At 47.0% G+C, this 12,372-nt stretch overlaps 1 protein-coding gene across 1 annotated transcript in view; it reads left to right on the top strand.

Annotated features, from left to right (window-relative positions):
* XPNPEP2 (X-prolyl aminopeptidase 2) overlaps nt 1-12,011 on the top strand; it is a 29,363-nt gene extending 17,352 nt beyond the window's left edge. The window contains exons 13-21 of the mRNA XM_024567145.3: nt 482-559; nt 1,660-1,731; nt 3,787-3,847; nt 5,233-5,302; nt 5,792-5,896; nt 6,335-6,394; nt 6,920-6,996; nt 9,852-9,941; nt 10,643-12,011. Coding sequence (XP_024422913.2) covers nt 482-559; nt 1,660-1,731; nt 3,787-3,847; nt 5,233-5,302; nt 5,792-5,896; nt 6,335-6,394; nt 6,920-6,996; nt 9,852-9,941; nt 10,643-10,837 — 808 coding nt within the window. The 3' untranslated portion in view covers nt 10,838-12,011. The remainder of the gene's footprint in view (nt 1-481; nt 560-1,659; nt 1,732-3,786; nt 3,848-5,232; nt 5,303-5,791; nt 5,897-6,334; nt 6,395-6,919; nt 6,997-9,851; nt 9,942-10,642) is intronic.
* The last annotated feature ends 361 nt before the right edge of the window (nt 12,012-12,372 follow it).

Genomic DNA, 12,372 nt, shown 5'->3' with positions numbered 1-12,372 from the left:
GCCCCCTAGTGTCTGCTTCAGGCATGGGCCGTTCTCCCTGGGGGAAGCTGGTTCAGATTTATTGGCCTATGGATCACCTGAGAATATCAACCTAAGGAGGGAGATTTCCTGAAGGCACGTTTGGCCCAGGCCATAGGCAGACTGTGGGTTTGAGGTGCAGGATGCTGCTCCTGGGCTGGAGAAGTTTTTAAATCCAGGCAACTAGTTTCTTCACTCTTGCTTTACCAAAAACACACTGAGTCATACAGGCCTTGGTTTCCCCATTTGTAAAATGGAGATGGAGGAGGAATAACTGGTGTCTATAGTTCTTCCATCTCTAACCTTGAGTGCTCTGTAAGTGGCAAGTCAGGGCTTGGGAAGATGGAACCAAAAGGTAAGGCTGGGAGAGTCTGGCAGAGGTAGACTCAGCTGTGACCTTCATTTGCCCTTGTTAGATATGAATGGGCCCATTCATTGACTACTCCTGCCTTGTACTTTTCAGGGAAGAAAAGTTCTTTTCTGGACCCAGTTTCAAAACCATCTCTGCTAGTGGTCTGAACGCTGCCATGGCCCACTACAGGTACTTGAGGAGAAAGAATTTTCTAGGGCTCTGTGGGGGGATCCCGGTGTATGTGCAAGGGGTGTGGAGGTGGAGGAGGGAATGATCTGGGACCTGAGTCCATATTAAAGACTTGAGGCTTTTAGCACTGTGGAGGTTAGGGGTGGGGAGTGGAGTACAGTGGGTGAGTTGGGAGTCCTTGGAATTAAAAGGCCTGAGCAATTTTCCCCCAAGAGGCTGGGACTTTGAGTGCTCACAGCTAAGGGATCTGGAAGGGATGCAGGACTGCTCATGGATGCTTTTCCTTGGTGTCCTGTGAGTTATTTATGTTAGCTAATTCTTAAAGCTCACAAACACATGGGGAGAAAATCCTGCTCACTCAGTCTGAACCAACTAAGGGGGCCCAAGATGTAGGTTGGCCAGATGTTTGGCTCCATAGGGGAAAAAAACACCTGTAGGCCTACTGGGGGATCAAGCTGTCCAAATGCCTCAACCTGGCATGGGCACAGAAAGAATAGGTCAGATACCCTCCAAGGGCTGGCTTGGCCTATCCCATAATTCCCTCCCCTGGCATCTCACAATCCCTCATCTGCCTTGGCCCGGGTAGGAACTCCTTGGCCCTACCAAGCCTTACTGCCCAGTCCTATCCTTGGGTATCCTTCTTTTCTGCACCCTGGCTTTTCATGGCCCTCTGCTGTAGGGCACAGCAGGAAGTTAGAGAGAGTCCAGACCCGGCTCCCTCCCAGCTTTATGTGGTAGCCTTTTGCATCCCCCTTGGCCTCTGCAGACTGGTTACTCCTTATGTAAAAAGAGATGACTACAGTGGGTGCTTTCCAAGGTTCTCCCAGCTCCCACATTCTGGGCATCCTTTCTCTCCTCCCTGGAGACCAGGGCCTTGTTTGTGAAGTGCAGTATAAACAGATACATGCTGAGGACATAAGTGGCAGAAGCTGCAAACTTTCCTAGGGTTCCTTTGGGAGACAATGACTTCTCCAAAGGAATCAACCTGGAAGTCTAATACGCAGGGGTGAGGGGGAATTCCTCTGTTTGCATTCAGGATCTCCACACTACCCAGTGCAGGGATAGGCTGCTCCTTTTCTCAGCATCTCTCCTCTTCTTAGCCCCACCAAGGAAGTACACCGCAACCTGTCCTCAAATGAGATGTACCTGGTGGATTCTGGGGGACAATACTGGTAAGTAGCCTCCACCATGCCCTGGCCCAGCTATCTCCATGCAGGCACCCTGGGCTGGTCAAAAGCTGGCCAAAGCTGTCCCTTCCTGGACATGGATTCTTCATCTGAGAAAGGAGAGGCCTGCATGGAACGAGCCTTTCCATTTTTACACTTGGCGGGGGCGGACGGGGGGGGGCACACTGTGTACAGTAGGAAACACACAGAGACCAAAAAAGTGCATGCAGCACCTCAGTGAGAAGTAGGAAAAGACTCCTCCTGCTCAAATATAATGTTTTTAAGCCCAAATATTATTACACAGTCTGAACAGCCATGTTTAGCATCCCTGCCTGGCTGCACAAACAGTGCACCCATACTCTCACCCATTCATGCACACCCTGGACACAGCCCCTACACCCCCAGTGCCATGTATCCTCCTCAGCCCCCTTCCCTCCCAACTGGATGGGTGAGGTGACCATGTCAGTGAGTGGAGTCAGAATCGAGCCTCTAAAAGCAACAGACAGGCAAGAAAAGCAATCTCAGGGGACACCCAAGGCACAGTTGAGACAGAGTACATCCATCAGCATGGATATGTGTCTGTGAGTAGAAATGTGTATGTGCTCCTCTGAGTGCATGCGAAACCTCATGTGGGGCATTTACAACCTCTTATGTAAGAGGGTGCTGTCCCCCTGCACCAGGACTCTATAATCTGTGTGTCCACCTGTGTGCTATCATTTAAATTACTAAAGAACCATAAAGTGAATAAAATCCTTTTAGATGTTTTACCCCTAAACAGTGCACAACCAGAGCACCCATGCAGAATAGGCTAAACCCATTCCGTCCAAATATGTGACCAATCATTCACACAAGAGCTGAGCTGAGAGGAGCTGAGAGAGTTTCCCTTCTGATCCTAGGAAGCAAGTAGACTGTGGGAAGCTTGGTCGGGGGTAGGGAAGAAGGGGTTCCAGAACTGATGGAAGAGTAAGGAATAATTTTGAACAGTTTGCCATCTTCTATCCTGTAGAAATGTGAATGTGCTAATGACAAAGGCACCTGGCATTTTCTGAGTATAGCTCTGGGAACCAGCACAACAGGCACTCAGCCTAGCAGCCTTTCTTACTCACTAGTGTGGCTCTTTGTGTACTGGATACAGCCAATGTGCAAAGGGGAAGTGAATTTGTAGGGCACTGTTGGATTGGGGTGTACTCAGAGCAGGGTGAGGCCAGGGAAATGGTCACCTCACTTTTTCTCTCCTTCTGAGGAAGTCTGCCACACCCTGTGACCTGTTCACAATGAGGAGTCCCCAGGGCTCTGGGACCATATCTCCCTTCCCCCTCCCCCAGGGTTGGCCACATGGGCCATCCTGGCAGAACAGCTGCGGCTGGGGTTGGAAGTCAAGAGTTTTTGGCTTCTGGTGTCTGGCTTCAGTTCACTGGGACTCTGAGCAAATTCCTGGGTCAGATCCATGTTTAATATGGAGCAAATATGTGGAGAGTGAGTGCTTGTTGCAGGTCTGGCCTCACTAAGGCTGAGAGGGACATGGCCTCCTGGCCTCAACTACCTCATCTGTGAAATGGAGATAATCAGTCCTGCTCTATCTCCCTTCCCAGTGAGCTGCCAAGAGTGTTCTATAGATGGTAAATAACTATCTGAACGTGTGTGTTATGCTCTCTCTGTTCCTCAGTTTTTCCATCTGTAAAAATGGGACAATCCCCTCCCACTTCGCATAAAACCTTGAAGAAGCCTTGCTTTTAGAGTCAGCCTGACCGAAACAAACCAAAGTTTACAAACAGCCAAAATGGAGAGGAGGGCATGGATTTAGAGTATGTTTGTGGGAAATCAAGATTGCCTGACAATATAGTGATTTGCACTTGATAACTTTGCAGAGACCCTTCACGCATAAATGCTGAAGATGAGCATTTGATGATGGTAGCTATCTTCTTCCTTTCACCTCCCACCGCACCCCTGTCCCAGCCCTGCCACTCAAACCCCCATGAAAATCACATGGGAAGCACACAGCCATGATCCCTACTCCGAGGTATTAGCAGAGCTAGACATGTTGATTTTCCTTCTACACAGGGACGGAACCACAGACATCACCAGGACAGTCCATTGGGGCACCCCCTCTGCTTTCCAAAAGGTAAACATTTCCTCTACCTATCCTCATTCAAGGGACACTTAAGAAATCACTCTAGTAAGAGCCCTTTCATTTTACAGAATCTAAAACTGAGGCCCAGACAGGTTAATAATTTCCCTATGTTCACATAGCAAGTTAGTACCACAAAACCCAGTGCTCCCAGGTACTTCCCCAGAGATGTTTCAGGCCATGAACGGAACTTCACAATCTATGTGGCTACTTGTGCACTGTTATTGAAATTAGTACATAACCATGATGTAAATGGCATTCATTTAGATGTGCCCAAGCTTATCATCATCCCACTTCAGTAAATCAATGAACAAATATTCAGTTGGTGCTGTGTGCCTAGCCCCTGTGCTCAGCAGAAAGGAGGAAGAAAGACATTCCAGGAAGAGAAATGGCACAAGCAAAGTCTTAGAGGTGGAAAGGAGCTGGAGCTTTTCAGGAGGTAGGGAGGGCTGGTCTGCCTGGTGCAGAAGCTGGGACCTCATCTATGTGCACTAGGGGTCTATGGGAAAGTTAGGGTACAGGAGGCTGCATTCATGCATTCAGCAAGTAGACTGTGGCTCAGGCATTGCGCTGGAAACAGAGAAAAAGCCAACACTGGTTAGGCCTCAAGGAGTTCACAGTTTAGTGGGTTAAGTCCACTGCCCCAGACTGCCTGAGATGAAAAACCCGTGTGTGTGTGTGTGTGTGTGTGTGATGAGTAGGACTCACCATGTTGCCACAGGGAGTAACCAGGAAAAGAGGCTGCTGTCAGCCCACTTTCCTTTCTTTTTCCACAAGGTAAACAGCCCTGAGCGAACAAGGCTGACTTGCCAGATTATCAGACCCCAACCCAAACTTAAAACCTTAAGAAAACTAAAGGATAATTATGATAATGGTAATAAGGACACTGACTTCAATTTGAGTATTTACTCTGTTTGGAGCACCTTACATGCACGAGTCTCCCTACTCCTCCCAGCAACATTATGAGCTGGTACTGTGATTGTCCCATTATAAATGATGAAAGTGAGACACAGAGAGGTTAAAGTTGTTTGCTTAAGATCTCAGAATTTGAGTAGCGAAATCAGTATTCCAACCCAAGGAGTTTGCCTTCCAAGCCCCTGCTGTCACTGCCTCAGCTCACCATTATCTACAAGTATACAGTAGACTAGCCAAAGAGAACTACAAGGACCAAACCCTAGCTTTTGGCAAATGCCCTTCAGCCTCCTCTGGCCATCTTTCAGGGCCTGTGTGACCACACATGAACATGCACCTCCCTCCAAACAACTGCCCTCCCCACAGGCCTCGGTCCACATACCTGCATATATACACAGTCCAAGCAGCTGGAAACTCCCAGGCTCTCCCTCTTGTGTGCCACATCACTTCCCCCTCTCTCCCATCAGGAGGCATACACCCGTGTGTTGATAGGAAATATCGATCTGTCCAGACTCATCTTTCCTGCTGATACATCAGGTAGGTTTCTGAGACCAGCCTGGACCCAGAGTCTTAGGCACTGATTTCATTAGACCCAGACCGCCACCCTGGGGAGGCTGGTGAGGCAGGGATTGTTATACCATCATCCCATATACTATATAGATAGGAAAATCCAGCCTAGAGAAAGAAAGTGATTTGCCCAAGGCTGCACAGAGGGTCAGTAGGAGAACCAGGGCTTGAACCCAAGCTTCCTGCCTCTTAATCTAAGGGTAGCTCAGGTTGGAGAGGATTCCTGGAGGAAATAGGTATCTTGATGAATGGGGAGAAATTGTAGTAGAGTCATGAGCCCAGGTAATAGGAAAAACATAAGGTGTGCTGGAGATAGTACATGTTACCTGACTCTCAGCAGACCCTCTCCACAGGCATCCTGGTAGCTGGCTTTGAAACAAGAAAACAAAAAGGAGCAAGGTGAACCCCAGTCAGCAAGTCTGGGGTCTAACCAACTAACTGGGGCCATCTCTCTTCTAGGACTAAACTTGGAAGCCTTTGCACGCAAAGCCTTGTGGGATGTTGGACTCAATTATGGCCATGGGACAGGCCATGGCATTGGCAACTTCCTGGGTGTGCATGAGTGTAGGTATCTCCTCAACACTCCCTCAAGGCCCCCCTTTTTCTGAAGGTGGTAGAGGCTTTCACAGTTGTGGAAATGACCAAGACCCTCAGAGATGCAGTGATCTACCCAAGTTTACCCAGCTGGTGGGAGGTGATGCTCCTAGGGGTAAGTGAGAAATACTGGCAGATGGCCACTCTTGCTGCTTGCCTGGCATCTGGGAAGTCCCCAGAAAGAGGAGTAGCAGTTCTATACCCAGTGGCTGACTGAAATAGAGCCTTCAGAAATAAAAGCCAAGCCCAATCTTGTCTGTACCAGTCCCAGGTAGATAATGATATGGTGGACAAGTGCTGCTAGAGGAGCTCAGGGCTCCCCACTTACCTGCTGTTCCCTGGAGTCTGCTAGTTTCCAAGCTAGTAAGTACTGGAGAGCTGACACTTTACCTACATCTCCCTTTCCAGGGCCAGTGGGATTCCAGTCCAACAGCATTACTATGAGCAAGGGCATGTTCACTTCCATCGGTATGACTCTCGGGCTCCTCCACCCATCCTTACCCTAAGACTAAGCCAGGACTGCAGTCTAGGGAGAATAATGGGCACAGGCACATCTGTGCTCCACTGTGCTGCCCTCCATCTACTCCCCACTTCTAGTCCTAAATGGATTGTCACACCCTAATCCCAGGCCCCTTCCATCCATACTCTCATTTTGCTCTTGGGAGTTGTTTCCCACCCATAAATCCAAACTATAGAGTCTTCAGTTAAATGCTAAGGTAACAGAACAGAGGCACACAAGGATATGGGGGTACCTTCAGGACCTAACTGAGTCCTAAAGTCTTCCCCACTGGGCTACAAGGGAGGGTGAGGAAGCTGAAGCCCAGCAGGTTGCCTCTGAGTAGCCAATGAGCATCTAACAAGTGGTGGTCGACCTCAGCCACCAGCTGAAGGCAGCCAGGCAACCAGCCTCTGTAGCCACTCCTCAATTGGTACAGAGAGCCTGGGCTGGAGTCCTCCCCTGTTTAATGGCACCAGCGTCTCTGTGTCTCCCAGAACCTGGTTACTATCAGGATGATGAATTTGGGATCCGCCTTGAAGATGTGGCTCTTGTGGTAGAAGCAAAGACCAAGGTAAACTGCCACTGAGATGGGCTGCAGGTTTAAACAGCATGGCAGTGACTTTGGGTTGTGTGTATGTGTTGGGTGGGGAGGGTATACAGAAGGGAAAAGGAGAAGGACATTTGAATATGTAGACATGAATCTACTTGGAGTCTTCCTGAGCTCCAGAAAAATTCCATAAATCAGAGTTTCTCAAACCTGTTTGCATATTACAATATTAGAATCATCTAGAGAGATTTCTTTTTTTAATGCCAATGCCCAGGTCCCACTCCAGAGCAAATGAATCAGTATTCCTGCCCCAAATCATTGGTTCTCAATGCACATAATATTCACCAGGAGAGCTTGTTAGGAGTGACAATTCCAAATAATAACAACCAACAAGATAAAATACCTAGGTACATCTTTAAAAACTTAGATGGAGGAAATCTCTATTCATGGACATAAAAAAATATTTAAGTAAATGATGCTGTCTGGAAAGAAACCTCAATATTATGATGATGTCATTTCTCTCTAAATTAAGCTATAAATTCAAGCCAACCTCAATTTCAGCAGTACTAGCTGGGTGTCCTCGTAACTTTACAAAATGATAGTAAAGTTTATTTGTAAAAATGAAGATAAGAAGAGCTACATAGCCCTGACCAGTGTGGCTCAGTTGGTTGGGCTTTGTCCCACAAAGTGAAAGTTCACTGGTTCGATTCCCAGAGAGGACACATGCCTGCCTAGGTTGGGAGTTCGGTCCCTGGTTGGGGTGTGCACAAGAGGCAAGTGGTCAATGTTTCTCTCTAGTATCGATGTTTCTCTCTCTCTCTTTCCCTCCTTTCCTCTCTCTCTAAAAAATAAATAGACTTTTTAAAAAAATAGCTAATGAGCTGGGAAAATTCTAAAAAGAACAAAAAAGAGCAAAAAGGGAAACTAGACTTTTCATATGCACATGCTATTAAGCTACCATAAATAAAACAGTGTGACACTGGAGATGAGAGAGGCAGGTATGACAATGGAACACAAGAGGTAGCCCAGAAATAGACCCTCTAATATCCATAAGTGAAATGGAAATTTAGTTTACAATAAAACTGGCATTTCAAAATAATAAAGAGTAGAGAAATTGTTTAATACATGGAAGGGAGAACAAATAGCTAAATTTGTTCAAAATTCCCCATTTGGGAATGGGGATTAAACTAAAGAACCTCACTATTACACCAAAATAAAATTCCAAATGAATCAAGATTTAAATGTGAAGCCATAAAAGATCTAGAAGAAAACTTATATCAATTCATTTTTAATCCTAGTTGGAAAAGGATCTTTCTATGTAAGACCCAGAAGCCATGAACAAAAAGACTGATAATTCTAACTAAACCAAATAAAAAATGTCCATATGGAAAAAATACCATAGTCAAAAGATGTATCACAAACACAGCACATGTGTCATAAAAAGGGTGAATATCCTTTTACCACCATCTTTTACAAATCAATAAGACAAAAAATAGGGAAAATGGGAAAAAATTGGCAAAGGACATGAAGAGGCAACTCACTAAGATCAACACAGATGATCCATAAATGTGAAAAGATCTCAATTTAATTTTTAAAAAGATACAAATTAAAACAATAGAATACCATGTTTCACCTCTCTGTCAAAATAATGACACTTTGATGATACCCAGTGCTGGTGGGTTTGTGGGAAACAGACACACCCATACACTTCTGGGGGAAGTACAAATTTGTGCAACTGTTCTGAAGGGCAGTTTGACAATATCTATCAAAATTCCTATTAAAAATGCCTATACTTCTTGTCTCAGTATTCCCTATGCCAGATATATAACTTCTGGATACAGTCACAAAAGGTCACCAAGATATTTGTATATAACAATGTTGACTGTAGCATCGATGGTAATAGTTTAAAGAGTAGAAACAAGTCTAAATATCTATCACTGATTAAATAAATCGTGATCCACATAATATAGTTCCTTACATTGCCCTTAAAAAGAACAAGGTGCAGCTCCCTGTGCTAATATGGAGTGGTCTCCTAGGTTTACTAATGATGTAGGATGGGTAAGAGAATGTGCTGAGTAGTATATGGTAAGGTCCATTTTGCATGAATTTTTTAAAAAATATATACATACATATATAAATATATATACAAATATATATACAAAAACATATATATATATACACTGTATACATATATATACTGTGTGTGTGTGTATACACACACACACACACGCACACACACATACTGTATATGCCTAAAATGTTTTCAGGAAGAAAAGCAGGCAGGCAGGAGACTTTCAAATTTTATTGGGTACCTTTTTATACTTTGAATTTTCTAAACACATACATGCAAGAGCTCTGTGAGAAGTGAAAATTATGGGCTATTTTTCTTCTTTATGCTTTATAGATAGATCCATCAATAGATACATACACAAAAATATGGATAGAGATATATAGATACAGTTAGAGATTAGATAGGTGGGTATAAAAATCTAATACTTATCTTTAAATTATTTAATTGTATATTCCCAACTCTTTCCTAGAGATTCACATTCCAGTGCAGTGGTTTTGGAGGTTGGGTCCCAGAATCCACACATTTAACAGGCTCCCTAAGTGCCATGTGGATGCACATACTTTTGAGAAATACAGACCTAAGTCTCAATTTAGGAATCAGGAGAGAAGCACCAAAGATGGAGTGCTAAGTAGTAGAGAGAGCGGTAGCCAAGGGCAATGTCCGAGGCTAAGGCCTCCCCTGAGTCTTGGGTTTAACAAGGGTCAGTTCCTTGTGCCTGTGGCTTCTGAGTGGGGTGTTCCAGCCCACCCTTCAGCCTAGCTCCTCCTCACTTACTTTCTGCTTTCCCATCATCCCTGTGGCCTCCCAGTACCCAGGAACCTACCTGACCTTTGAAGTGGTGTCCTTTGTGCCCTATGACCGGAACCTCATTGATGTCAGCCTGCTGTCCTCAGAGCAAGTGAGTGCCCCTCAGCATTGGCTACCCTTCAGCCCCCGAACCACTGCCTGTCTTTTCCACCCTAAGTTTCTCTCACCCTTGCTCCCCTTACCCGAAGACCCTCTCACCCTTCCTTTTTGCTAAGAGGGTCCACACTGATGGCACCAGTAGGCATGCACTGAAGTATTTCTTCCTCACTTACCAGAGACCTCAGAGGTTCTAGAACTCTCCAGTCAGACCAGCCTGCCCAACCCTAGGTAGTAAACTCCTGGAGAATCTGAGACTGGGTCTCTGGACTCTGCCATCTCAAGTCCTAGACCTAAAATCAATCCCTTCCCCTCCCTGGGCCACAGACCCCTCTTCTCTAAAATGCAATAATAATGCCTGCCCTACTTACTTTCATTCCCATGCCTGAAATTCACTCCCCCCTCCACCCATACCCCATGAAAGTCACTATGACATTAAATAGCTACTGTCAAACTGCCTCTAAAAAACCCCAGAAAACACCTGTAGCCTGATGCTGGCTGGGGAATCAGGAGCAAAACACCAAAGGTGAAGTGTTAAGTGCATAAGTACATAAATTTGGGGATCTATGGGATACCTTTGGTTAGCTGGGCCAAGGTGGGCAGCTGGACCACTACAACAGGGGACTGGATGGCATCAAGACCTCCCCTGTTGGCAGCTCACCCTGTGAAAGACCTCATCCCTCCTATCCTTTGCAGCTCCAGTACCTGAACCGCTATTACCAGACCATCCGTGAGAAGGTGGGCCCCGAGCTGCAGCGGCGCAAGCTGCTGGAAGAATTCGAGTGGCTGCAGCAGCACACAGAGCCCCTGTCTGCCAGTGCACTACGCACCACCTTCTTGGCCTCTCTGTTGTCAGTCTCCACTCTTGCCATTCTCGACTGGAGTGTCTAGAGGCCTAGGACTCCCCTGCTAACCCTCTCGCTCAGCTTCCTTCATCCTGTACCACCCATGCCCCAAGAACTTCTGCTGGCCCATTGCCTGGAAACCTTTGCCCTTAGCCTCCTTCTCCAGGGTCAAGTCCCAAGGACTGAGGGCTTCTTGGCCCCAGGCAGGCCCCCCCCCTGGCTTTTATACCTCACCCTAGGCTCCCCACCCCAGGATCAAGAGCCAGCTAGTTCCTTTCCTCAAGTGAGCCCAGCAGATCTAACCTATAACCTGGCAGAACCTGTTGCTACTGCCTCCCAAAGACCAATATAGGGCAGTACATTACCCCCAGGTACCCCAGGGCCCTGGGACAGCCCCACCTTAAAACCACCAGAACTGCTTTCTCACACTGACTCCTAACTCCTTGATCTTCCCACACTCTTGAGGCTGCCTCTGGCTACTCCTTCCTGTCCTTGGTCCTACTATGACCTTCTGGTTGCTGCCCATAAGTTGAAGGAACAGGGGCTGCTTCCAGGCTTCCTATTGGGCCTGTAGAGAGAGAGGAAGGGAGGGTGGTTGAATCCTCTGGTGCCGTACTACCACCCCAGGGTCAGAAAGACTAGCTAGGGAGGGGGCATGTACGCCAGCCCTCCACCCAATATGTGAACCCATTGCTCCTAAACCCTGGGTGGGCTCCATGCCAAGTGACAAGATATGGAGTTAAGCCATAGGAATTTGGCCATGGGGCAGGAGGGAATGCAGGAAGCCCTCTGGAACATGGCCCTACCCAAATATGGGAAGAGCCTGAACAGTGACGCTGAATCACTATCTCACATTTCCTGACATGTGGGAGCCCTTTTAACTTTCCAAAGTGCAGCCACAGTGACAATACCGTTAAATCCTTCAACATCCTTGGAAGACCATTAACCTATGTGGTCAGTGTCTGGTTTCCCCATTTTACAGATAAGAAAACTGAACTACAGACAGGTTGGGCCATGGTGGGACCAGAATGGGCTGGCAGTCCAGTTCTTTTGGCCTTTGGCACCATGGAGAATCCCTTAGCCTATGTCCCAGACCCTTCTTGGTCTCTGAGCCCATTGTTGGGGCAAGGGAGAGTTTTCTCTGGCCAGCACAGCCCAGCCCAGCCGTTAGCCACCTGGGCTCACATCCTGCTAGATACTTAAAACAACCTGACAACGAAGCCTGCCTTTGAGTTTTGCATTGTGTCTGCTGTGTTGCTGAAGACTGCTGTTACTGTGGCTTTTGTGGTGGGGGAGGAAGGGGAGGGGGTGAGGTGGAGGTGGGGTTGTAAGGCTCCCAGAAGCTCAGCTGGGGAGCACATGTACTTGAGAATGTAGATGTAAGCATGCGTACAGTGTTCCTGTGTTTGCGTGCATGCCACGCCCAGCCAACCACCTCCTGTGCTAAAGGTCTTGGAGCCTTATGGAGGGGACAGAGGGGAGCCTTACACTAGGGTACTTGTCAAATGTGGTCCAGGAAAGTTGGGGTCACCACTTTTGCTTAGAGGAGCATAGTCAGAGGGAGGAGAGAACCAAGTCTCT

The sequence above is a fragment of the Desmodus rotundus genome, chromosome X (assembly GCF_022682495.2).
Source record: "Desmodus rotundus isolate HL8 chromosome X, HLdesRot8A.1, whole genome shotgun sequence".
Lineage (NCBI taxonomy): Eukaryota > Metazoa > Chordata > Mammalia > Chiroptera > Phyllostomidae > Desmodus > Desmodus rotundus.
This window is presented reverse-complemented; position numbering and strand designations above follow the sequence as displayed.